This window comes from Nyctibius grandis, chromosome 25, assembly GCF_013368605.1.
Source record: "Nyctibius grandis isolate bNycGra1 chromosome 25, bNycGra1.pri, whole genome shotgun sequence".
In the NCBI taxonomy this organism is placed as follows: Eukaryota; Metazoa; Chordata; class Aves; order Nyctibiiformes; family Nyctibiidae; genus Nyctibius; species Nyctibius grandis.
The window spans coordinates 7,225,277-7,252,388 of record NC_090682.1 but is presented as its reverse complement, the minus strand read 5'-3'; the positions used below and the strand labels follow the sequence as shown (position 1 = coordinate 7,252,388).

The 27,112-nt window shown below is 50.8% G+C and overlaps 1 protein-coding gene across 5 annotated transcripts; it reads right to left on the bottom strand.

The window, feature by feature from the left end:
* Positions 1-43: 43 nt before the first annotated feature.
* On the bottom strand, positions 44-26,383 carry USP28 (ubiquitin specific peptidase 28). 5 transcript variants are annotated; one of them, XM_068418280.1, is made up of 27 exons: positions 25,220-25,277; positions 22,824-22,908; positions 22,159-22,236; positions 21,070-21,202; positions 19,943-20,054; positions 19,061-19,223; positions 18,081-18,167; positions 17,112-17,249; positions 16,611-16,684; positions 16,021-16,097; positions 15,504-15,652; positions 13,219-13,346; positions 12,953-13,048; positions 11,938-12,117; positions 10,524-10,738; positions 10,212-10,282; positions 9,663-9,891; positions 8,031-8,234; positions 7,359-7,495; positions 6,982-7,167; positions 5,993-6,088; positions 4,834-5,012; positions 4,662-4,740; positions 4,275-4,354; positions 3,047-3,170; positions 2,092-2,290; positions 44-1,155 (listed from the first exon to the last, which is right to left on the bottom strand). In XM_068418280.1, the coding sequence occupies exons 2-27, from the start codon at positions 22,866-22,868 to the stop codon at positions 980-982; spliced, it is 3,435 nt and encodes a 1,144-aa protein (XP_068274381.1). In that variant the 5' UTR covers positions 22,869-22,908; positions 25,220-25,277; the 3' UTR covers positions 44-979. The 5 variants fall into 5 exon arrangements, with proteins under 5 accessions (XP_068274381.1, XP_068274380.1, XP_068274379.1 ...); XM_068418279.1 differs by having other exon boundaries at positions 22,824-22,927; positions 25,220-25,271; XM_068418278.1 differs by lacking the exons at positions 22,824-22,908; positions 25,220-25,277 and adding an exon at positions 26,294-26,383.
* Positions 26,384-27,112: the final 729 nt, after the last annotated feature.

The following is a 27,112-nucleotide window of genomic DNA, read 5'->3' as shown; positions in this document are numbered from 1 at the left end:
CTCAAGGTGTAAGACCCACACAAAATAAAAACACAGAGGGAGCTTTTTCATTCTAACATAGAACAAATGCTTTTATTGCACTTCAGAGAAATCTGCATAGTCCTAACAAACAGGATCCCCCCTCCACGCACTCCGAACGTTTGGTTTAAAACAACGGCCGCGGCCCCAACGCAAGGACAGGCTGCCCGCAAAAGGAAACCCACACGGGGCGTGTCTCTTACAGAAAGGAAACTAAAAAGGAACCCCACCACCAACAAAAAGGGAGCTGATTCCAGCCTTGGCAGTAGGCACCAGCGCTAACCTTGCACTGAAAATCCCCCTGAGGTGAGGAGGATGTTTGTCCTCCGATGCGAGCAGGGAACGTCCTTGGGGGTGCTGTGCCCTGCCTTCCCCAGTGAGCTGTCGCTGCAGCACAGCTGTGCAGACGGTCCTCACCATCCCTTCCTGCCTCTTGTCACTCCCACTATTCGCTTTTGCCTTTCTCCGGGGAAGGCTCCTGCACGTTTTCTTTTGCCAGTTAAAACACAGAAGGCAAACGCCCGCTCGGCCTGGCCAAAACACGCAGCCGCTCGCGTGCTCGCCCACAGAGGAGCGCGGAGGCACCGCTCCTCTCCGCTCAGCGCCCGCGGGCAGGAGCCTGGCAGGGTCTCATGTCTGACCCCGGGCAGCTCTCGCTCTTCTGCCACCACAGCCCCAGGGAGCCGTGCCCAGAGAGCTGCCCAGCCCCGCGCCCGCCTGGGGACCCCGCGGCAGGCGGTGCCGCCAGGGAGAGCGGCGGTTCAGGCCCTTCGCGTCACCGCCCCACATCTCATCTCAGAAGTGCAATGCTGCTTTTTATTCGTTCGTATTTACAGAGAACACGGCTCGGGATCCGAGTCAGCCCTTCTCGTCCCTCTCCCTTCCGCACACCGCCCCACGGGAGGCCCGGGCAGGCGGGGGCCCGCAGCACCCGCCCACGCCGCGGCGGGGACTCCGCAGCCTATTTCACGGTCACGGTGGAGGCCCCGTGAATGGACTCCATCACGGCTGCGAAGCGGCTGCACAGGTCGTAGGGGGAGTTGGGCCGGATCTTCGGGGGCTCTTTCAGAACAATGACCTCGTTGGAGCAGTCGAGGAGCCGGGGCAGCAAGTCGCCCAGCTTCATCTGCAGTTTGGCTGTCGGGGGGGGAGAGGATGCAACAGTCAGTGGCACCGCAACGGTAAAAGAGCAGGATGCCACCGGGCCATGGGTAAAAGGACAGGCCCCTCCGGAGGGGGCAGAGCAGGCAGAAAGGGGCCACACTCGCACTAGCCCACATGATCCGGGAGGTGCCAGCAGCCCCCCTCTGCTCCTATAACATCTTCCTACAAGTAAATGCCACTGTGGCAAGCCCAAGAACGTGTGTGTTAGCAGAAATGTACCCAACTTTTATTTCTTACAACAGTATTTTGACAACAAACCGCTGTGTTTCTGCCTTATTGTTCCTACAGCAAGTTTATCCTCTGCTCATAAGAAAACCCCTGTAATGACTCCCCAACCTTCACACACAGATCAAGGGGGCCAAGAACAATTTCTCTGAACAAAAACGACCCGAGCGGAGTCGTGGGAGCCTGACTCCAGACCGCAGAAGGAAATACAGACCAAAAACAGCTATCCAGAACCAAAACTCAGCCATAAAATGACAAACCCATGCACCCTTCTGCAAGCCCGGCCCTGTTCCCAGCCGCTGTTCCTCCCTCGGAAGAGGAGCATGCCCCCACAACCAAGGCTGTCCGCATTCACCTGCCACCTACGGGGAACCCTCCATCCAGGAGGACAAACCAGCACCAAAACACGTCAGGTAACGCTGAGGTGTTCCTGGGAAACTCGCCTTTCACATCGTGGGGAAGAGGAATCCCTCCTCCGCACCGTTAGTGCAAAAGAAGGTTAAATCCTCCCATACCTCAATGGACAATTCCAACACATCTCCCCCCTCACGATCAGAAGCACCCCAACAGCGCAGGAATCCAAGGAAGTGCTTTAAACGGTCCCTGAATTCCCTCCTGGTTCCGACCCAGACGCTGCCCACTGCCCACAGCACGACACAGGTGAGGCGGGCCGCCGCTCCCTACCGTCCATGTCTTCTCGTCCCAGGTAGGAGCACCAGCGGTTTCTCATGGCCTCGATGGCATCCAGGTCCTCTCTGGAGACCTCAAAGTTGTTCATGAGGTGCATGCAGGGGATGATCAGCTCGTTCAGGATGCCAATGCCCTCTGCCACACGAGCCTCCTCACAGCTGACGAACAGAGACGCTGCCACCTCGTTCAGCTTCTAGGGGAGGAGGGAGAAACGGGGGACAGGCTTGTAAAAAGCAATCACGGACCTCAGATAACGAGCACCCTAAAGGCACAGGGCACGGCCCCTTCGCCCATGGCCATGCAGAGACACAATGACTAAGAGAACCAGGCGCCAGGCTCTGGCCGAACAGCCACCTTTGATCACAGGAATCGCACCACAGAAAACAGATAAATATATATATTTATATAGATACATCTGATTTACTATCTGTATGTACAGAGTACATAGAGCTCGTTTATAATTCTGGTTTTAGGACGCCAAGATGCAGATGTGCCTTTACCCACATCCCCTGGGAGCCGTGCTGCACCTTCTTTCATTGAATTATTATTTCCCGAATTTCCATACTACTGCTGGTACTCAGGAAGGGGCAGAAGCCGAGGTGATGGGGACCAGACAGACAGGTACACTGGTCTTGGCAACCCCGGAGCACGAACTGAGAACAAATCTCATTTTTATACTGCTTTTCCGCCCCCTGTGGAAAAGGACATCATCTTTTGCTCCGAGAGAGGAAGCCACTGAGTTAAAACCCAAGAGGGTGTTCAGCAGCATCCAAACCCTCCCTGAAAGTGCAGCACGTTAATTAGCTGTGCTCCTAAATGGGGAGAAGGCACGGTCTGGTTCCCTGGGCCATGCACGCCGAGCAGCCGGTGAGCGAGGTGCAGCACGGGAGCCGGTGTCACCCAGGCTGCCCCCTCCCCTCCCACAAGCACAGAGCTCCGCAATACAAACCAGGAGACACTTCCTTCTGTACAGGGCAATCAGCGACTCGTTCACTCCTCTGCTGGCTCCTTTCATCAGCAGCTTGGTGTTGCTTTGGTAGGCGTAGACCAGGTAGGTGAGCGACTCCTGGTACCTGGGAGAAGAGTGGCAGCTCTGCAGCCCGCGGGCCCCGCCAGGGTCACCACCGCAGTGCAGGCAGGCGTGTCAGCTCAGGAAACCTTCTGGCCTCAGTGGTAACCACCATCAGGCCCGACGGGGAAACCTTTATTTCCTCACCCAGCACAGATGAACAGATGCCCTACGTCAAGTAATTAGTGTTCCTTTTGGCCCAGCGAGCCCAACGAGCACCCTGGGGGGGGCCCTTCAAAGCCAAGTCTGCGTACAGCTTAGCCTGAGCGTGAACACCAGCATTGACCTTTCTCTATATTGCTCTGGGAACTTTGCACTTTGGGAGAGCGCTCCAAGAAGTGCACAGGGTCATGTTTCCAGTTCCTCTACATATTTCTAGCTTATAAACCCCCCTGGGGAGAAAACAGAGCAGCTGACAGAGATTAGGTCGATTCAGGGCAGCTCTCACACGTTCGCCTGGCCCCTCCTCAATCTGGCCCACCTGAACTTGGTGGCTCGTCACTGCTAACCACCTCAGAATTCAATTCTGTTTCCAGCCATGAATCATTTCTGACAGCCAGTTTAGAAAAATCCCTTTTCAAGTGACAAACCCTTCATAAAACAGCACTGTCCTGCTCCACGCTGCACTATTTCTGTCAAATACAGGCTCTAAAACAGCAGGGAGAAAAAAAGGGCCCTTTTAAAGGTCTTGGAGTCTGGAGTACTCCACAGTGTGTGTTTACACAAACGATAATGCCCAGTTCAAGCCAGTTTAATTGTAATTCAGGAGTCCAAAGGGGAACAATAAGTGATGGCAATCCTTCCTGCAAACTTATCTCTGGAAACGAGAACATAAAGCTCTGCTTCACAGAGGGAAAAATTCCCTCGAAGAAACCATCAGCTCGAAGAAACCATCAGAGCCAGTACCTGCGCCCAATATGGACACTGGAAACCAAGGCTGGCTGCAGGAAAGGGCTGTCAGCCAGGCCGAAAGCAAGCCCACCGGCCTCAGATCCCAGACCGGAGGCCAGCTGGCCCTCACGGGTCAGAAAGAAGCTGTTCTGTCAAAGTAGCCTTTCCTTTAGGCTACAGCTTATCTTGTCCAAACACACAATGAAAAGGAACTTACTTTCTGTTCTGGTAGAGCTCCAGCCCCGTCAGCAGGTACACCGACACCTTGCGGAACAGGCTGTAGTCCTCGTGCCACCTCTGGTGGGGAGTGGGGAGAAAGCAGAGGGCACATCACCCCTAACGCACACGCGTTCCTTCGTGACGCAAAAGTGTGTCAGATTTTACCCTTTGAAGGGCTCAAATGTCTCTCATAAGCGACACGCAAATCAATTTAGCCAACTGCGCGGACGCCCCTCCAAGCTCAGCAGATTTCCAGCCTGTTCCTTCTCCCCTTCAGCACCCCTCTGCAGATGGAGGGGAAGCTGCTCCCCGCTCCCCTGCGCTGCGTTGGGCAGCACGGCTTGTGCCAGCGTGAAGGAGCACAGGCAGCACTCTGCTCCCTTACCTTGTACTCCTCCATATCGATGTCGGCAGGACCGATCTCTCTCAGCTTCGCCCGTGCTACCTTCATAATGCTGATTGACCTGCTCCATGCAAGCAGAGATGGAGGAAATCAGAGCAACGGCCTGGGTGCTTCCCGAAGAGACAGGGCTCACCTCGGAGCCCGCGGCACAAACCTTTCGTCGTAGCTGAGGTTTTTGTCCGCAAACTGCTCCAGAAGGGTCCGCTCCACCACCTGCTGGGGCGCGTTGTTTTGCAGCAAGTAGACGAGCACGTGCTGCAAGCGGGCGTCGCTCTGCGGGGTCGGGGTCTCCTTGGCGAGCAGGTAGAGCCGGGAGTACTCCTCGTGGAACGCCTGCCAACGGAACACACGGGCTAACGCGGCCGCTCCTCCGCCCGGGGGAGGCCGCGGCGGCTGACACGGAGCTTAAACCTGTCCTGTAACGAAGGTTCCCGTGGGCAATACCTAGCCCCGCTGCTGGGGTACGCTCTGGGGCGACTGGAAGCCCACCAACACCTGAACTTTGAACAACAGGCACCCACACCAAGGCAAACACGCGTGAAGCGTGTGCGTTTCAAAGGCGGCAGGGTGTCCACGTGCCTTTTGGAGAGGGGGGCAGCAGATAGGTGCCCTAGACAGTTTTGGTGATGCTCTGGCAAGTGCCGAGTTGTAGAAAACGACTGTAATACGCTTCTGTCTGTGGTAAGGGGCCAGAGGATCTTGTGATTCATATCCCTGTAGATTGACAGCACGGGTGACTTCTCCTGTGTGGCATTTTTAGTTAAATCTCCCTGCCTGTTAAGTCTAACACCAGCTTCAATATTCAGCAGTGCTTATTCTTTCAAATCCCTCTGGTCAACGCACACGTTCCTTGAGGACACGCTTTACAGGAGAGGTCACAGTAAGCGAGTGTGCTCAGGACTGGAAAAAAATGTCACGAGTGCTGGTTTATTTTCTGACGATTGCGCTGAGGACCTAGACAACAGATTCTGGAAGGCACGCAAAGACACTCTGCCTTTTATTACCCAGACCGAGAGAACTGCCAATAGGAAAGGAATAAGCAGAAGAAATAGTGAAAAGCAAAAAAAGACAAAAGATGGTTGTTTCTCCTGGGGTGGGGTGGGGAGGAAGATCTGTCTTACAAGCTCTCAGAGTTGGTTAGAGCCCCGGGATATGTTGTCACAATAAGACAGCAGAAGCAGAAATGCCATCAACTAGAAGAAAAACTGCACAAATGGTTCCCTTCACATTCTCGATTTGTCAATATAGCCTAGGTTCATCGTTCTGCGAGAACAGAGATCCGTACCATGGGGTTTAGCAAACAAACAAGATACCTTAACGAGCCCTGCTTCAGACCCATCTCGATCAAAGGTCTGGCGGGCTTTTGCAATAGCCAGGATGACACCTTGCATGGCTGGACTCAGCATCACCTACCACGGAAGCAGGAAAACAAACACAAACAAGAACAAGGCACACGGTAACAGACAGGGAAAGAAGAGAAGGCATGGTGAAGAGAGGAAAAAACTTCCAGAAGATAAGGTTTAAAGGACATCGTGGAATAAGCCAGAGCTGTGATTTACTCGTACACTACTTACTCCGTCTATCACATGCACGTTACATGTCGGGGTTTTTTCAGGCACTGAAAGGTCTACAGGCTGGTCACTCCAAGCCTTGAATTTGTAAATGCAACCCGTGAGAACGTACAGCACACCAGCCATGCCCCTCTGGGTCCTGTTCAATCTTCTTAAGCAATATAAATAGGAGAGCAGTGCCTACGGTGGAGCAGGTCATCGTGCCAACTTCATACGAGCATATATTGAGCATACTCAAGGAGCAGCGGTCTTGATAGCGGTGTGAAATCCAATTGCACTTGTGACAAAGACTGAGCTTCCAAACCGCCGCTTGAGTATGTACGAGTGCGGTTAAACAGCCAGATGCAAAAAACCAGGGCGTTACACTGTTAGTGGTTAAGAGAGAGCAAACCGAACTGTAACTGAAGGCAGTGAGGAGGCTGGGGAATCAATTAATAGAGCTAGGGTCAGTTTTGGTATAGTTGTGCCAGAAAGAAGGGTTAGAGGAACAACGTGCAGATCTAACGACCGAGTGCTTTTACAGAGCTGCTTTTCTGACGGCACCGAGGAACGAAACGACTGAACAGTTCGGTCCGGCCGCCTTCAGTTCCACAGCGGGAAAATGTACCTGTAAACAGCGTTGTTCCATGGCAGACTACTGTCATGCCAATCTTAGCAAAGCTCCAAGCCAGCTAGCTACAAAGTTATAGGTTAATGACCAGCAGTGTTAACCCCTGCGCTGGGATCTGTACCTCCTCGTTATATCCGTCTGCATCGGACCTAACGGGAATCTTCCCCACACTGGGGATTTCCACCTCGGAGACCTGTGAGCTACCCTGGGCAGCGGGCTCTCTTTCCTTAGCGTCCTGCGGTTGCTCTGCCTGAACTGTAAGGGCTGTTTCTCCTGGCGGGGCCTTCGTGGGCTCTACCTCCTTGGGCTGTGGCCAGGAAGAAAAAGAAGAAAAAGAGTAAGAAGAACCAACACAAAAGAGAAGAAAGCAAAAGGGGACCGAGCTACAGGTGGCACGGCTATAGAATGACACAGGAACGGAAAAAGCAAAGGTCTGTCAAGAAGAGTAATACTGAGACAAGAACGGGTCTGCTGCCTGGGCCAGGGCTCAGCACCTACCTCCCAGAGAGCTGCCTCAACGCCGTTCTTGTAGGCGTCGGCGGTGTTGGCAATGGCCTTGGCAGTCTGCTCCTTGGCAATCATGGCGTGTTCCGAGGCCAGAGAGCGCACGCTCTGCTCGCAGACTGAAGACTGATCTGCCAGGACAGAAGCGTGCTATTAGTGAGTGGGAACTGCGAGACGACTTCTCCTCCTCTCTGGTTCTAAGACGTTTTGTAGCTTGTCAATGCAGGATTAACCAGCTGCTGCGTTCATCCCAGAGGGGAAGGCACTTCACCACAAGCTTGTGCGTGCCCCTTTTCAGTGGGTACAGCACACGCCGTCAGGGATTGATAAGTAACACTTTCCCACTCCAGGGAACAGCACTTGAACATTTTCTACTTGATATTTATTAAAAAAAAAAGGCTGGAAGTGAAATGAGATGAGCCCATTACTATTAAACGAATGGAAAACAGCCCTTCTGGTGACAAGCCTGGAAGGATGCACGTGCCAAGATAGTAGAACGGCCTTTCATATCGCCAGGCCAGAGCCTCCGCCAGCTGCCTTTGCTGGTTTGTCAACAGTTTCTCCTAGATATCTAGAAATTCAGGCAAGGCTCCAACACGGTGGGATTTTTGACCAGCTGGTTGTTACCGGTTTCAACACGGCTTGCAAATTCAGACGTGGTATTACCTGGTCCCGATTCAGAAGAGAGGTCCTGCGATTCAGAAGCAGGTGAAGGCTCCATCTGAGGAATCTTGCAAGACTGCTCCTCCTCCCACTCCTCTGCCTCCTGGTCGAGCCGCCAGTTGTCCTCCTGGATGTAGTGTCTCAGCTCTGGGGGCAAGGCTTCGACTTCCTTCTGGAACTGTCCAACCTCTGAGCCATCATCCTTGTCTGGAAGAAAGACAGGACTGGCATATAATGGAACACGTAGTCGCAGGAGACCACCACGAAAGACTAAACGACCACACAGTATTATGGAAAGCCACCATCAAATTGTCCCAGGGATGGATGGGAAAAAAAACCAGCTTTCTACTAGCTTTGTAATTTCAGATGATTCATAAGCAAAAGTGCAAAACCAAAGACAAATCTACAGTTATCTGAAAGAAAACCCACTTCTGTTCTACCACTGGATGGCACTTATCACAGAGAAATTCCAGAAACAGTGCCTGCTGATGGAGTAGGTCAGACACGCATCCTTACTCAAGGGCTAGCACTGCACAGAGAGCAGTGTTCACGCTGCCAAGAGCCAGAAAATTCACAGTTCAGCTGGAGACATCGTTATCTACAACGCTCCATAGCAGATAAAGGTGGGGAACTGCATGGATTGCACAGCATCAGTGTCATCCTGCTATTTCTCAGCACTTTTCTGATCTACCTCAGTATTCAGTTTTAAAATAGCACAAAACCCAGGCAGTGGCAGCTTTAGACGAGTCTTAAAATTTCTCCAAAGCAAACGGCTATTCTCTACACCAGGTATTTCTTATGCACCCGTTGTAAAAGCGTCCTTAAAAACCAACAGAAATGGCATTAAAGAGAGGCAGAAAAAAAAATCATGGCTTCATTTCAGAAACAGAACTGTCATAGGAAGACAGACAAAGAACAACCTCCAGATCCTCATCAGCCGTATTTAGCAGTGAACAGAATGACAGTTCTCCATTGTTTCTTTCTATTTATTACATCAAAATGAACCACGCGTGAAATTATTAGGTTCTTCTACAGCTGTTTGCCATGTATAGTGCCACATGCATGATAATTTCTCCACATAACTATTTATACATTGGCACTGCAAACACACTTGCAAGTCTAAGCCACTGTTACCAATAACTAATGCAGTAGGAAAGGCAGCATAAAAAAAAAAGCCCGGTTTAGGTTGAATAGACCAGTATCACTAAAAACCAAGCCCACCAGTCAGAAAGCGTGATAAAAATGGGAGAAATAAAGTAGGAGGTGGTTCAGATGCCCTTACAAAAGAACCACTGTCACATAAACTCTATAAAGAGTCACAGAGCAAGCCACCAGCAATAGCTGCGTGTTGCAAGTGGCAAATGGGTAGCTTGAATATTTATAGACATAAATAACACCTGCAGTACGGTACCTAATCCCACCAGAACCCTTCTCCTTCAGCCCTCAACCCTAGAAGGGATTTAGAAACGAACAGAGTACAGAGCAAATCATCTCACTTCTATCCGGGCTGAAGTCTCTTGTGCTGTCAAAATACAACTGTGCCAAAGAGAAGCTGAGGAACGCAACGATCGTGCAGGCTAGAGAGACAAGACAACACACGAGCGCCTCGTGAGCCAGCAGTTTTGGCTCCAGTACCTGCAACACAGCGGGACACCTTATCGCTTATGTACATCAGGCAGTAGGCACTGGCATTCCTCAAGCCTCCGAAGGAATCTCTCTCCAGCTCTTCCCACGACGACTCTGTCACCGAGATGTCGTTGTATTTGAGCCAGCTTTTTCGAGGCTGGTCGTATATGTAGGCCCAGTAGTGACCAGCGTTCGCTTGCCCTTCGTGGACCAAGACTGCGTGCAAGCGATAGGGAACCTGCAAGTTCACACGGACACCGTTTTCAGACTTACTTTCAGCAAATGATTTTGTCAGACCTCTGTACAAAACCTGCAAGTACGTTCATAGCTGCAGCCTGGTCCAAGACTCTGATTCAACCTGTAAAAGTCCTGCTAAGTGAGAACTGACTTAAGGGGAAAGGCAACAAGGTTTTCAGAAAGAATCCTTTCTCTGCTTCATCATAGTATAGAGATTTTTTAAAATACAGTAACATGGACAACTTAAAGTGAGAGCTGCTAACAAAAAACAGCACCAGCAACATCAGTTTAATATCTACCCAACGAAGCTGCATTTCTTACCTGTTGGAGGAGAGGGTCACAGTACATTTGTTCCATGGACAGGTTGGTTCTGGTAATAGACTCCTTCAGATCTGCCAAGAACATAACAGATGAGAGAAATACATACAAATTAATGACTACTCATCAGGCCATCCTGGCCCCTTTCACTTCCACAAGTTTGAAGCCATGCAGTAACTCTCAAACACGCTTAAAAGTGGGGCTGAAGCCTGCACAAGTTCAGTGGTAGATCAGGATGTACCCAGTTGAAGCAACAGAGGGGAAACCAGGCTGGCGTTCAAGAGAAAAGCCACATCAAATATATTTGGGGCCAACCTTGCACATCTTGTTCAATCTCCTTTCTCCATCGCTGCAGACATGTCTGAACGAGGTTCCGCTCTTCCTCGGAAACCACGCGAGGAGCTGGACACTCGGACACTTCTGCTGGCGAACCGGGAGGCTGGCGCGGCGCGCTCGACTTCTGCTGCGGTGAGGGGTTTGCCGAAAGGAGAGCTGCATCTTCCGTCCTAGCATCCTTCCTTTCTAGTATGCTGCGAAGCAAAATCCAAGAGTAGTGGACAAGGTTTTCAATCCTTCTCTTGTTTTTTTCTCTTTTTGGAAAACAGGATGAAATAAAGCAAACAAAAACTGCTCCAGAGCCAGAGCAGGATTTCCCTTCCAGGATGGTACAAAATGAGAGGAGAACAAGTACGTTGAAATGTGCTTCTACCTCAACAGCCCAAATTAAAATGCAGGACAAATAAAAGCTAAAATTCTTACAGAACTCTGTAAGCACAGATCCACAATGAGCAATTCTAAAAACTCCTTCCCTTACTACTACGAAACTCATGTATTTACTCAGCTTAATCTAGAGCGTAAACCAACCGTGCTGGCCCGGTTTGTAATGATCCAATATTGCAGTAATTTACTGGTTGATGAAGCAAAGAAATTAGTAGCCTAACCAAAGAGAGCAAATAACTCAGAACTGCTGCTTAGACAAGGAATACGGTGATGCCGTTGGAAAAGGAGAAAGAACAGACCAGATGCACGGTTATAGCCAGGCAAACAGAACCGCATTACGAGCAACGCGGTGACTGAGTACTTGCACAGGCACTCAAACGTTACGGCATCGTGCTCACCAGTGCTCAGACAAGCCGCTTTTAGATGCTTGGAATTGTTTAGGTTGGAAAGGACTTTAAGATCATCCAGTCCAACCATTAACCCAGCACTGCCAAGTCCACCACTAAACCACATCCCCAAGCATCACATCTACACGGCTTTTTAACCCCCCCACAGATGGGGACTGCACCCCTTCCCTGGGCAGCCTGTGCCAGTGCTCGACAACCCTTTCAGTGAAGAAATTGTTCCTGACACCCAATCTAAACCTCCCCTGGCACAACTTGAGGCTGTTTCCTCTCGGCCTATCACTTGTTACCTGGGAGAAGAGACCGACCCCCACCTCGCTACAACCTCCTTTCAGGTACTTGTAGAGAGCGAGAAGGTCTCCCCTCAGCCTCCTTTTCTCCAGGCTAAACACCCCCAGGTCCCTCTCCAGGCTAAACAACCCCAGCCGCTCCTCATAACACTTTGCTCTAGACCCTTCACCAGCTTTGCTGCCCTTCTTTGGACTTGCTCCAGCACCTCAAGGTCTTTCTTGCAGTGAAGGGCCCAAATTTTAGAATGCCAACCAGGAGCACTTAGATGGAAGGCAGTTTGCTCCTACAAATTATTTTAAATCCTGTTTACTAACCCATTCTGCTGTGAAAGCACGTCCGAAACGCGAGGCTCAGCTTGGGACTGCAGGAGTGTGGTCTGAGAGCCCTGAGCAGAAGGAACAGCCGCAGCTGGCTTTGTAGTGATGAACTCGAGAACATACTGGAGCATGTCGGGCAGCGGAAAGCGGGCTGGGCCAGAGCCGTATTTCATGTACCTGCAGAAAAAAAGCAAGATGTTGCACGAATGATGGCATGCGATGGTTTGGCTAAACCTGAAGGGACAACAGAAAAACAGCAGGGAGGAAAACTACTCAGGTGGTGCAAAGGGACCAGCTGGGGCCCTGCCCAGCTGCAGCCGAAACACCCATGTGCTCTCAGCACTGCTCTAGTCACAAAACCACCGCGGCTGCTGCGGAGACAATCGGCTCCATCCCAGCCAGACCCCGCAGGATGCTACACGTAGGCCTGAACATAAACTGCTTTTGTGATGCCTGCCAGAACCACACCGAGCACAGACACCACCAGGGCTACTGCGACCCGGCGCTCCTCTTCGCCTGCCACTTGCTACCAGAACTGTCATTTTAAAAACAAACACTGTAAGCAAGTTTACTGCTGATTAAAAGGACTTCTGCACAAAGCACCTGGAAAATGAAACCCGGCTGTCCACAAACCAGATCTTTGCTATCGATCTCCTTCCTTCTCCAAGAAATAATGCCAAATGCTAAGCTGGAGGAGACAGCTCATGTAAAAAATCACAGAATCTTTTTATTGTATTACTGGGCTTCCTCACTGAAACTTGCCAACAGAGCTGACGGGGACAGTTGTACTATTTAAAGAATTTATTCTTGTAACAGCACCAGCAATATTCAGAAACCATCAAACCCACGACTTTGTTTTTGAAAACACACTTCCTCACTCCACACATCTCAGAACAAAGCCGGTTCTCTCTGTCCTTCCTCTACAAGTTGCTCTTCTATTGGAAAGCTGACTGCAAAGGAGGCATTTGCGTGCTCCCCCAGGGCACAAAAATCAAGCTAGCTGACTGCTCACCGTTCCAGCTTCTGCTGCAAAACCACCATTTTCTCCTTCAATCTCTTAATTTCTTCTCTCTTCATCTGCACAAGCTCTTTGCTGCCGTAGAGGTACCTAAACAGAGAAACACAGAGCCCCGCCACATGACATTTGCTCACTTCTAACACCCACCATCTTTCGTAAATACTGTAGACTCCTTCCTTGCTCACCCATACGACCTTTTTAATGTCTTTAATTACAAGAAAGCAATAGCTTTAAACGTACCGTACAACAGCACAACTCACCTGTCCATATAAATAGTCTGGGGAAATTCTAGCTTGGTGTGAATTTTCTCTGGCTGTCCTAGGGACTGATTGAACTCAAATCGGGAGAGTTCAAAGGTCAATACTGGTGGGAGTTTTGTAAACCAGCGCTGTAACAAAAGCAGAAATGCCCCCAGAGGGACTTGTTTTAAGATGACTGCTAAATGGCACACTTTAGACTGATCCTAAACGATTTTAGACTGATCCTAAATGTCTGTTTATCTTTACATACTGATTTAGTACATATTTTGTTAACGGAGTGACTAGTCAGAAAGCCCAATTTTATGCGATTTAAATTTCTGCTTCCACGTTATATTTTTACGGTGAAAAAGCCTCACAACAGCTTTCAGAAAGTTACTTTTCATTGCCTGACGCTTCCAGCTCGATGGATTACTAATGGGTCCAGCACTGAACTTTACAAAATTAGCAGACACTACACGAACTCTGGGTGTCAGCTAAGAGCCTCCGAGAGAGCTCTCTTCCAAAGCAGATCACATGCAATGATGAAGAACGGAGCAGAAGTCCTCAGGCAGTACCTGATTCCTTACCCTCTCTCAGTCCATTTACAAACTGTGCTATTTAGGAGATTCAGAGAAGCAACCCACTGTCTGTACGTTTCAGACACTCTTTCAAAGAGCCATGCCAAGAGAAAAATTCTCGGTTGAATTTACACATCCTCTCTCTCTTCCTGGCTTCACAAACACTTCCAGCATCCCTGGCCAGAAGTTTCCCTCGCCTGCCTTAGCGTGGCACCACCCAGACAACGCTCCCTGCCGCACTCAGGATGAGCGCACTAAGCTCGTTTTTTCTCTGGGGGATTCATGTCGGGTTCCTGCCACAACAAATCCGCCCCACACCAAACTGCACCAGCACCTTTGTAGGTCTGAAATATTTACAATGAAGGTGTATTTTCTTAATTATTTAAAAAAAACAACTTTGGAAGAAAATGCCCAGGTAGCAGAGCTTTTTGAGAAGAAGCCCAATGTCAGAACAAGAGAACATAAGAACAGAAGGAATGATTTACACACCTATTATCTAGGAGAAATGTAAGTTCTCATTAATCCCACTGATGCTTTGAGCTTCAGTACACTCACCTACGTTCCCAAAAGACAAAATGCACCTTATTCTCTATGTCCCCTATCATGCAGTCCTCTAGTCACGACATCCTAGGAAGTGAAATTAAGATGCAGAGTTTTTCCAGTCACATTTCTTAGAAATAAAGCCAGCACCTTTCCCTTCTATCCGTACAGACAAAGAATGATTAAAACATCTCCATGATTAGTCCAATTTCCCGTATCTTTCAGAAAAGGATTTGCAGGAACCTAAAAGCTTGGATTGAAAAGAGCATGCCCAATTAGCTCCCCATGTCCCTTTGTCTCTGGCACCAGCCTACACCAGCTGCACCTACTTCTGCTGTAAAGGCATTTGAACAGCTTCAGGCAGGAACCAGGGGAGCCAGAAACAAACATTTGAGTCCAGAGTCAGTCAGGGCTTACCTGCCCAAGACTTCATTTCTCCTTTGCTAGTTTCAACCCCAGCAATGCATTTTTCAGACATTCTCACAGAACTGAAATACCTTTCCCTGCTCCCTCTACACCGGACACCTTTGCAAATTACTTCATATTATTTCCCAGTCTTTCTCCAAGCTAACTTCTCGGCTGGTCTTACACATGTAGGATGCTGAATGTAATGGTCCACCTTCACTTTCTACTTTGCTGCAACTAAGTATTTTATGATTGGTTTGTGATTTGTGAAATTAAAAAAAAAAAAAGAGAAAAAAATCAGCACAGTCAGAAGAGTGAAAATGAGAAGAAAATAAACACACACTGTAACAGGGAGAAAGATACAAATTGCAAATGGCATACCATAGAGTTAAGCACTGTACTTTTACCCTCCGAAAATATGGAGGCAGTGGTTCTCCCCCTACTCAGGTACAGGTAGGCTTCAACAGAAAGAGAGAGACTTTATCACACTTGCATCAGAAGCAGATGTTTACCTTTTTAATTTAAAACAAACACACTCCTTGAACTGGTTACATAGGACAACACATCTTGACCAACAAGCAAAGCCTTAGTGTCTCACCACGTAACGCTAACGTACATTTATGTGATTCCAGGCACCCAGAAAATATTTTGTATTCAATTCTTAGGGGTTGTTTACAATTGCCATTTAAAGTTATCAAAATACACTGAGACACCTCTGCGCTGTATGTGTTGCATTTCTCTGCAGCAGGCAATGAAAGCTCGAGAACAAAACGTAACACCAACCTCCTGTCCGTACTTCACTGACTGGGATGCTGTCGCCTCATCCATCTCTCCCTCCACCATGGCTCCTTCCAAGCACTCGTTTAAGTTTCGATAACCATTTACCTGAAGGGGATACTGACCAAAGGCTTCGATCTTGGAAAAAGTATTGCCTGGAGGATGGAAAGGATACAAAACCCACGAAGGAGCTTAAGAGAACAAAGAATTCTGCTTAACTCAAGAGTCTGTTGTCAGCACCAGTCAGAGGCGCTACCTGCAAGAACCCAACGGCACGCAGCTCTGCGTACACCTCTGTCAGGGTTAAGCCTCCTCAGACACAAGTGCTTTCAAATACACCAGCACTCGCGAGTATCTAACGTTTTCAGAAGACAGACTATAAATGTTACAGACAACTTTATCGAGAGGACTGTCTGCAAGTTTAAAGAACCAGGCGATTTCGTCAGGAACGTGACAAAATCCGGTGTCGTCACTGCTACAGATCAAAACACTCAAAGGAGTTAAAAGTGAATTTACCACTCACCCTCGTGGACACCCTCAGTCAAGAAAGTCCCGTAGAAAAGTTGTACCATTGGGTTTTCAGATTTGTCCCCGGGGCTCCTGTTTCAGAAAGAAAAAGCACACACCCATTTGCAGCCATAGCCCACAAAAGAAGCCCCAAGTCATAATCTAAGCCTTTACTTGGGAATCTTCCTACAGTCAAAAGTAAAGTTTTCTATCCGAGCACAATACAGAGGAAGCTTCTCATCTGCATCCCTACTCAAAAGCACATAATAACACACTGGCAAGAAAAAAAAAAAGCTAAGCTGCTACCTTTTGAAACGCAGTTCCAAAAAACCAGATCTTTTATGTACACCATTTCTGTTGAGTTGCCCTAAAACGCTTCTTTACTCTGCAGGCCCTGAATAAAGTCCTATGTTTATGTACAGGAAATGTAGATATAACACTTCATAAGCATATTTTGAGCTCTAGGAGCATCATCCTCAGTAAACGAAGAACTCTGTCATTTACTCCAAAGGGTCACGTAAAGCCCTCTTGTTTATTAAGGCGCCGCATTTAAAATCTGCTTCTCCTCAGTGTCAGCTCCAGCTCCCGAGATCACAAAAAACTCACTTGACATTCACAGCGAGCTGGAACGCATCCTCCAGCCAGTCCAGTAGTTTGTGTGTAAATTCACTCACGTCTTGCTAGAAGAGAGACAAAAGTCGAGAGTCAAACGTAACGCCAACCGAAAGCGTTTTCGCGGTCGAATCGTCTCACAAACCTACTGGAATACGACCCGACTGGTGCTGCTGTACCTACCCCGCTGAAAGCAGCGTGAAACTCGAGTGCTCTGCTGATTTAGACCGATAATGAACACTCTGCTCATCTGAAAACTAGATGAGAGGGAATTACTGTGATCACTACCCCACTACCCAGATGGCACCGGGTAGAGCTCCGTTACGCTGGCTGCTTAATTAGCGAGCACGTACATTTTGCCTAAACGACACAGGGACAGCTGCTTGTCAGTTGACAAACACGGGAAGAGGCCTCTGAAAGCAATAGCGAAATAGGATTGCCGTGGCTGCGAGTGCTGTTTTGAAGGAAGCAAAAGGCTTTTTAACGGGGCTTTACCTGCTGTTCTTCCGTGGATCTAAACGCATCCCTCAGGAGCTCCAGCGCTGCGGAAGGGTCTACAAACTTACGACGTGTCCCCAGCATTAAAGCAAACAGACACTGAAGTTCTTGCATGAATGTGATATTTCTTTTTCCCTGCATCGCAAAAAGAAGAAAAGCCAAACCCTTCCTGCAACTCAGACAAGCAGCATCTCAAAACCAAGTGCTACAGAATACCACAAGCACGTACCTCAAGAGGGAGGCTAACAACCAAGGAAAGAGGTGACGTTAAAAAGGACAAAGACATGCAGCGTCACTTCTTGGAAGCAATCTGGTCTCCCGATGGATGCACAGGACAAAAATTTAACCCAAACAAAACATTTAGAGAAAAGAGTGCCAGAAGTAGTGACTGCTAAAACAAACGGCCAAAGCTGGTGAATTGATGAATTGATTCTGTCTGCACTTTGGGTTTTTTAGAGTATCAAGAGCACACATGAAAGCAAGCAAGGCAAAGGCTCTTAAAAGGCAGCGGCCACAAGCTACAATGGTATAACAAGCGAAGGATAATTCTATGTATGCCTTTTTCTCTGAATATTTTCTAAGTACATTCTGCTGACCACTCTCAGAAGGCACTGGGGCTAGAGGGACCTAAAGACTGGCCCTAACACCAGTCATTCTGTCATGCGTGCAAAGAAACGAACAATCTGGAGCCACCAAATAAGTCTTATGGGACTAATTTCTCCCCGCACCACCGTTAGAAAGAAGCTCTAAGGGTAAGTTCTACCAGAAGGATCTGATTTTTTCTACACTGATTCTGTCTTTAAAAGTACTTCTCAAATGCGTCTTTAACGCAGACGGACAATTTGAAAGCCACTGACATAGGCACAGGAGTGTCAGACCACCCCAAATTAAACCTGCTTAGGGAACAAGCAGAGGAGTACACCACAACAGAGGGAAACTTTACAGCGTTACTCAATGAAAACTTACAGTGCGACTGTGACAACCTTCAAGCACGTTTTGTGGGAGGGAGTACCCGAGGACCAGCCTCCGAAATTCTGGCAACTGAAACAGAGACTGAAAGGAAAGGAGAGGGAAAGACCAGTCAGCAACCGTGAGGATGTGACTCACTGCAATCTGATGCCTTGTTGTCACTCTTTTACTTGACAGCCTTTTTGTTAACGTCTAACTCTGACGGCCTTGTGTTACTAACTAAACATCTACAAAGCGAGCAGCCTGTGTGCTGGACCAGCATGTTCATACCCACCAACAAACTCTCACCCTTCTGTTTTTAGGAGATATATAACCACTTGAGGAAAGAGTATTATATTCTGTCTTGGCAAGCTTAGAAAAAGCATCCAGGAACAAGTCACAGTGAGAAAGGAGCCCACTGAAGCTTTCTTACTCCTCTCAAAGCTGGACACATATGACCGATTAACGTCTATCTGCTGATGTGAAATGGTTAGAAGAGACAAATCTGCTTGGTGCCACTTATTGTTGCCTCTTCTTGTTTAGGTTATCGCTAACAATACATGCCGCCTAGTTGCTGATTCCTTCAAGCATCTATGCCAGTGCATTCCATTAACTGGAATATGATACACCATGTTTTATGGAGCCAACAATAACAGCAGTAAAATTAAATTATCGGTTCATTTGCCAGTCGAGCTTCTCTCATTCGGTAAGCATTCAGACGTTGCTGCACCAAAAACACCCCGCACACGTACACACAGATTAGATGCAGCTGTATCTATTTTTACGCAAAGTCTATTTAGCTGCTCTTTGGCTCCTTCTGTGCGTGCCCAGAATAAACCACAATCGTATCAAACAAAGCAGAAGTCTCCTTTGAGCATGGTCACATTCACTCATCTGCACACAATGACCACTTCACGGAGCTGTCGCGTATTCCTTACTGACAAACATTTTGACCCCGAGACCGCAGCAACTCCAGAATAACTTTTCTATCAGCTTACCTGTATGACAGCGCTAAACCAACACGTATTTCCGATGTTTTTCATTCCAACGGGCCAGTCACCCACCCTTCTCCAGTCATTCTGCTTGGGGTTCTCTCTCCAGACTTCACAGCGTTTCCTTTTGGAGCGATTTTTGCTTTCAGCAGAACGCCCTTCCTGGGGCCTGTCACAAAAGAGGCACAGCGTGCTGTAAAACACCACCTCACCAAGATTCTCGAGAAGTACAGGAATCATGCCCTCCTCTAGTCACAAGCGGGAGGCTACAGCCGGGCGCTGCCGGGTGATACCCAGTGCAACCGGCAGCAGATGTCAGAATCACAGAATCACAGAATCAACCAGGTTGGAAGAGCCCTCTGGGATCATCGAGTCCAACCATTGCCCTGACACCACCATGGCAACTAGACCATGGCACTAAGTGCCATGGCCAGGCTTTTCTTAAACCCCCCCAGAGATGGTGACTCCACCACCTCCCTGGGCAGCCCCTTCCAATGGCTAATGACCCTTGCTGAGAAGAAATTCTTCCTAATGTCCAACCTGAACCTCCCCTGGCGCAGCTTGAGGCTGTGTCCTCTTGTCCTATCGCTAGTTGCCCGGGAGAAGAGGCCGACTCCCACTTCACTACAACCTCCCTTCAGGTAGTTGTAGACTCCAATAAGGTCACCTCTGAGCCTCCTCTTCTCCAGGCTAAACACCCCCAGCTCCCTCAGCCGCTCCTCGTAGGTCAGACCCACCAGACCCTTCACCAGCTTGGTCACCCCAAGCACCTTCTAAAAGCAGCAGGTGCACATCTGGTAAGCGACTGATGTTTGGCTTGCCAGTTTCAGCTTAAGAACCCAGTTATGATACCTGGGAAAACTAAAACCAGTTTACGGACCCACTGACCTTTCAGCAGCGTCTCCTCCTGCACCCCGAGCGTTTGGCGATTCCAGTGGTTTGAAGGTGCCGGCTGCGCAGAGGTCGCCTCTGTTGTTAGGGGTAAGTGCAGCAGTAACATCTAGAAGAGGAGGCAGCATTCTGATCAGTTTTCCATCAGGAGCAGACAAACGTTTTCTTTAAAGGGAACTTCTAGAAAATGTCACACCTCACAAATACGATTTTTCAATGCACACGAGCATAATTTTCTAGCTCAAGTGTTAAATACAAATCCTTGTAGCTTAGATCATGCCAGGGAACCTAAAAAGCCATTGAGTGGGCTGCATGAGGAGAACAGAACAGACCATGCAGCTGTGTACTGGCCAGATTTCCTCACAGCCAAATCCAGAGCTTGAGGGAACATTTCAAATGTCTTGAAATAATGGAACAGGAACAGCTGCTTCTATTTGCTGTGCCTTGACATCAGTGCTGACAACTGACACTGTTCGAGAAATAAAGGATTTCAATAAAATTGGCACAATCACACAGAAGCGCCTTCCTTCCTCGTGTCAGGATGCTCAGCTATGAGCCTTTTCTTGTGCTAGCCTTGTAGGAGAAAGGAAAATGAGCAGTTCTGGAAGAGGTGGAAGCCTTACACAGGGGAACAAAGGGCAGCTGCGCTGTTCCGGGTGTTGCTTCAAAGCTCCCAGCACACATTTTTGGCACTGTCAACCTGTCCAGTGATAATATCACTTGGGAAAGCTCCAGTTAAGGGATGTGTCATTAGCAAAAAGGTTTAAAGAAGCTGTTCTCAGACTGCTCCGTTCGCTCTGCTTCAGGAGCTTTCTGGGTTTTCTGCGTTGGCCAAGACCAGCTGCGTAAAATGACCACAGCTTTGTAACTATGATGTGTCACCTACAAGCACTATTAAAACACTATTAAGTCACTTTCCTTTTGGAGGCAGCTCTCCTTCACCAGGAGGGTTTAATTCCCTGAGCCGTCCTGCGGCAAGTGGCGAGTGCTGGCAAAACCAGATCAGCCGCCAGGGCAGGAGCCGGAGGGGTTCACTGGCAGAAGCAGGGAGGACCGATACTTCCCCTTTCGGCTCAGCCCGAAACACGAGAAACTGCCAGGGAGAGCAGAGATGAACTGCTTACTTTGTGGGAGCTGCTTGCCCACGGCGCTCCCTTCCCACGCGGACGGCTCTGCGGCAGCCGCGTCCCGAGCCGGCTCCTCAGCGTGCTCCTCCGTCAGGAAGGTGACTGCTTCCATAAGGTCTCCATTAGCAGCCTAGCAGAAGGACAGGGGAAAACAATCCAGAGTGCCAGGGTTACTTCATTGACATTTGCGTGGCATTTGATGCGTTCGTGCTAGAGATAGGCACACTGCCACCAACTTTGCTTTCTCTGGCCACAGCAGAGAGCCGTCTGTTGGTGACAAGAGCAGTAAAAAATGCCAATAACGACGGCTAGAATTTCTCTGTCGGAAAGCACTTTGGCTTTATTACTAGAACAATACAGACTCCATTAACTAATTTCATTTCCCTCACAAGAGATCTGAGTAGTTGCAGGGGGCCTGAAGTGCATCCCTTTGCTTTGGAGCAAAGACGACTGTTCTGGTGATGTGCAAGACAACCACCAAGCTGCCGACGTTACTGCAGCTGTGCGGAACTCCTGAAGCAGTTTACACAGAGACAAACCTCCTCTGACCCACGCAATCTGTGTTTACCATAACGCACAGATAACAGCCCCGTAGGAGCAAAGCTTCCAGGACACGCTTGCCATGTTTTAGCGCAGCACGTGCTGCTGCTGCAGCACAGATTTTAAGGTCTACTGTTAGAAAAACGAACTGTTCTCAGCTTAGCGTGGGGTTTCTGTTTCAAAGGTGGATGAATACACACGCACCCCAAACTGCACGTTCCCTGCGGACACCAGCATACGCTGGCCTCGCGTACCTCCTTGCCTCACGGGTGCACCGGGATGAAGCACGAGCGCGGGGCAGGAAAACAGCAGAGGATCTACCCTTCACCTCCTACCTGAACCCAGTTATTCCCTGCAGCACACACGGTATCGCTTTCACAGGCCACGTGCTGACTATTTTAGCAAAGACTAGCTCGTTATCAGCCCACAGACATGCTGGCGAACGTCCGACCCCTGCATCACGTTTTGAGAGAGCCCAAACTTGCCTGACTTTTGGGACAAGTTCAGGGGTCTCCTATCCACAGGACAACGACAACAGGCACAAACCTTTAGAGCCGCATGAAGGAAAGCCGAGTCTTGAATTCCTGTGATCTCTTTCAGCTGGTTTACAAGCATCTGGCAATCCTACGTGCAAGAAACAAAGACAGCTCATGTGAAAAGGTGACCAGGACGGACATCAAGCTGTTTCTGCAAGGCTTGCCGAGGGCTCACCCGAGCATTGCTTCTTTCTTTCCTTTTTACTGACGGATGGACACACAACCCCAGCCACACCTGCCTGACGGTGATACCAACATCAGCTCGAACATCGTACTCGGGTTTTGTTTCCCTAAATACACAGGCTAACGTTCGACCCGCTGCATCCTCACGAGCGCGTCGGCAGGCCCGAGAGGGAACGCTGCTCCCCGTGGGATGCCCCGCACCTGCGGTGGCAACGGCAGCCCCCCCGGGCAGGGCAGCATGTGCAGCGGGACATATAAGGAGGCCGCGTGCTCGCAGGGCATCGGCAAGGGGCTATTTTAAGCCTGGCCACACATGCCATTTGTGCATGCCATGTGTCACTGACAATGAGGTGTCAGAATGAGGGCCCGAGCGGCTGCTGTCGCTTCTCCTTCCCCCACCACGGAGGCCCCTCGGAGGTTTGGCTCTAGGCTCCAAGCCATGGCCACCAACCTATTCTTTGACTGGTTCTATCGCTTGAAAAAAATGCTTACAGAGTTCCACTCAGTGCGTAGCAAGTCAAGTACTTTTTGAGCCATCCGTCCATACTGCTGATGGATGCTACTCCATGCGCAAACACTGCAAAGACAGCGCGCATCTGTATCAGTAGTTAAAACAAAAAAAAAAATCCTAATTACTTACTGGTGAGAATTCCCCCGACAAGTTATTTGTGATAGTCCCACCTAAAACACCACTTTTGCTCAACTTTTACACAAAGAGGTGCGTGCGTGCACGCACACACCCCTTGCAACCCATCCTGTGCACTCCTTCAGTCCGGAGAAAAGCCGCGAGGTGCTGCAAAGCCTCAGGGCCAGCCAGCGGCACGACGAGGAACCACACGATGAAAGAGCCACGGGTGCGAGGCTCAGGACGAGCGTACTTCCACAAAGGCAAACCACTTATATCATGTTGCTAATTTTGCTACCTTAGCGAGCAGCGCACTTGTCGGCTCACTCCACCTAATGCTGCAGGGCATATTTTTCCGTTGGAGGAAAAAGAAAAACCCAACCACGCTAATAAACCGCATTACAACAACGAAATCCGAGGCAGGACAGGGCATGATTTTCAGAGGTTTTTCTGCTTCACCTAAAGGAGGACTCACAAAGGCTGCTGTAACCATAAAAGCTAATTACCAATCCACCGCTCTGAGTTACCACTTGATATTCTAATGATTTCCAGTGCAATTTTAGTCAGCCTTTGAGAAGAAAGGTTTGTATTAACAGCGAAGAGCTTATCCCGTACGACAAGTTTTGAGAGGCTTGCGGCCGACGGGCAGCCCACAAAAGCCACCGGGAACCACACTCTGCACAACAGCTCTGTTAAGTTTTTGGGGAGCGCACGTGCTTTTGTTGCTATAACTAGTCTGGCTGATTGCTTTTTGAGGTTACGTGCCGTGGTGCTTTAAGACAAGCTCCAGAGCTGGTAATTAACACCAGCGTGCCGCCGCTGCTAATACATACTGCACTTGAAAAACCAAACCAAACCGAAGTCCTACCTGCTGGAAAAATAACACCCCAAACCAAAATGCTATTAGTTTTAAATTACAGCAACACGAGACGAGTACAAAACCAAGAGGGTGAGAGGAAGGAGAGCACTGGAGATAAAAACTACACAGCAGGCCACCGAGTGATGAAACAGAAAGGTTTTGCCATTTTCCTCACTCTAACGGGACTCACTGCGCTCAGAAGTATTTTGTTTTGATGAGAAACTGCAAGCGGGGAAGGGTGCAAGCGTAGTGCGGGAGTTCAAGGGGGTTCCAGAAATAACGGCGTGCGAGGAGGAGGGTGGCGGCGCAGAAGAGGGACACAGAACCACGGCCTACAGCCTCTGCACCTCAGCTGCGCTTTTTATCACCGAGGGGAAATGGATTTGAAGAGGAATAAAACCCCACAGGCGGCAGGAGGAACAATGCCCGCGTTCCTGAGCGAGGCTTTTACAAACCCATATCCATCGAGGCACGAAGCGGTGGCCAGCGAACTCTTCCTCCATCAAGACGCACTCCTGCACACGGAGCACTGTCCTGACACCGTCCCCATGCAAATGGGAAACTGCTGCCGCACAAACGCAGTTTCTAAACACACAACGAAAGGGCTGATACCCTCTTCCCACCTACACCTTTAACGTTGGCCTCTCAGAAGCCTTTCTCTCGTGTCCTGAGAGCGCAGAGGTGCTACAGAGAAGCACGGACCCCTGCGTAAACTCGGGACACGCCGGGCTGCAGTCCCCTGTGCGCAGACACCGACCTCGAGAGCACTGTGGAGGAGCAGCGAGCCTCACATCCCTCTTAGTGCTGGGGGCCGGCTCCTTTTAGAGACGATTTATGCAGAGCCCTGAAGTTTAAGAGCAACACTCATTGTGAATGGGTATCAGAAGAGGCTGGTTCAGCAACAAGGAAAGGAGAAAACTAATTCCTGCCCTTTGCAGAGCTGTCAAGAGACAATCATCCCGAGTAACCCGTGCCCTCCCCGCAGAGCAGACGCTCGCACCCTGCAAAACAAACCCCCACCGCGGCTCTACAGGCAAACAACGCGTGAGGGCCGGGCGGGCGCCCCGAGACCGTTTGAAATGAAACCGCTGACACTCGGTGCACCCGGGACAGGGCACGCCAGGCCGCCGGGAGCCGCCCGCCTGCGGGCAGCGCCGGAGCCCCGCAACTGGGGGGGCGCGGGGACCCCCTCCCCGCGCAGGGCCGCAGGCCCGAGGGGCGGCGGGGCCGGGGAGGCCCGAGGGGCCCGGGCGGGCGGGCGGGGGTGGCGGGCCGGCAGCAGCCGCGGCCCCGCGGCGGACAGGAGCACCCCCCCTCCCCGCGCCCCCGCCGGGCCGGAGCACCCCCCTCCCCGCAATCCCCGGCCGGCGGGAGCACCCCCCGCCCCGCGCCCCCCGGTCTCACCGCGCCGCCGCCGCCCGGGGCCTGCAGCTCGGCCGTCATGCCGCCGGCGAGCGGCGCCCAACGCGCATGCGCGGCCGCGCCGGTTCCGGCCCCGACCCCGCCGCCTGGCGGAGCCGCCCGCGCAGCCCCGGTGTCCCCTCCCGGTGCCCCCCCCCGGTCCCGAGCATCCCCCGCTCCGCGGGGCCTGTTCTCCCCCTTTCTTCACCCAGCAGCAGCAGCACCGAGCCCCGGGTGGCCGAGGGAGCTCCCTGACCCCGCGGCGCTCCCGTTCACAGATAAAAACATTTAAAAAAATACAAAAATAACAACAACAAAAAAATAGCCTTTTCAAACCGATTTCGGTGCAAGCCCCTCTCCCCCGGCGAGGGTGCGGGCAGCAGCGCCCGCGCCCGTCGTGGTGCGGTGGTGCCGGGGCTGCGGGCACCGCGCCGCGCCGGGGGCCGATCGTTAGCCAACGGCCAGCGACGGCGGGTGCCCGGGGCCCGGGGGGTCTTCCCGTGCCTGGCGGGCGACTGGGGCGAGCGCTCGGGCACGGGCGGCTCGGGGGGCCGGGCCCCGCAGCCGGGGACGCTCCGGGCTGGGCGCAGCCCGGGGGAAAACCGTGCAGAAAGGGCTCGGAACAACGGCGGGGCCGGGCACGCTGCGCGCCTGCCGGTGCGGTTCAAACCGGGAGGAAACGGGCGTTTCCAGGCGCGGTTTCCCCCGAAGCCCTCGCTGGGCGCAGCTCCCGCACCGTCCCCTCGCGCGGGCAGCGGAGCCGGCCCAAAGGGCACCGGGCGCCCTTCCCGGCACACCCTCGTGCCGGTACAACCGAGATTTCACCTTTCTAGGAACAAACCAGCTCAACGCCCGAAACGGAGACATCCGAGCAAGGGACTAGGGGCTCTGCAGGATCCGGGCAAGGATCCGGTGCTGTCGGCAGCCCATCACCGTGGCGTCAGAGCGGGCCCCACAGATGAGACGTGGCTCACGCGCCTGGGCAATTTGGCTGAGCCCGACGAGCCGTCGGGGCCGAGCTCCCCGGGGGCTGGCGAGCAAAATACCCTCCTGCATCATCACAAACGTGTCACTTACAATTGCCGATCTGCTTTTCTCCCCATCCGGGCACCGAAGCCGCTGCGGCAGCGGCGATGCTGGCATCACCGGTCCGATGGAGCCGCGGCGCTGCGGGAGGAAGGGGGTAACGGGTCAGACAATGCCAGTGCCAGCCCCCTACTCGCTAATTCCCAAGCCAAAATGCCCTTTCCCGGCTGGGTGGGGATCTCCCGCGCGCGGATGTTCCCAGGGCAGTCACAGAGCGTCCCTTACCTTTTGTTTTGGGAGCAGCGTGGGAATGTCACTGTGGCCTTTTCCAGGACTGTCTCAGCTCCCACGTTCTCACAGGTGCTCAGGGATCTGGGAGAGAGCAAAGAGGAGGAGTTAGCGGGGTTGATAAAGTAAAACTGAGCAAGCCGGCGGCGTTATCCAATTTCCCTGATACGCAAAGGAAAAACAAGACACGCGGTAAAGTTTAAATTCAACACAAGTCCTGTCCGTTTTGGGAGCCTGCGAGGCTGTTAACAGCGAGAGACAGGGTGTATTAGCACTAGGGGAAGGTGAGTTGCAGGGAATTTCAGTGGGTACCAAACACTCACACTTGAGATGGCGAATGATCCCCGGAAGGAGGAATTTCTTACCTGGAGTATGAGAAGCAAGACTTTTTCAGGTGTGTTACAGCAAAAGATAACAGCCTTTCAGCCCAAATTAACCTTTCCAATTTGCTTGAAATCTTTCTCATTTTCTCCAGAAAAATATCCCACTGTAATGGCCAATGTGGTTTTATTAAAACCGGGCTGGAAGCACTGTGGTTTCTGATTGGAAATACTTGTTAAAAACTACAGCCGCAGCAGAAGA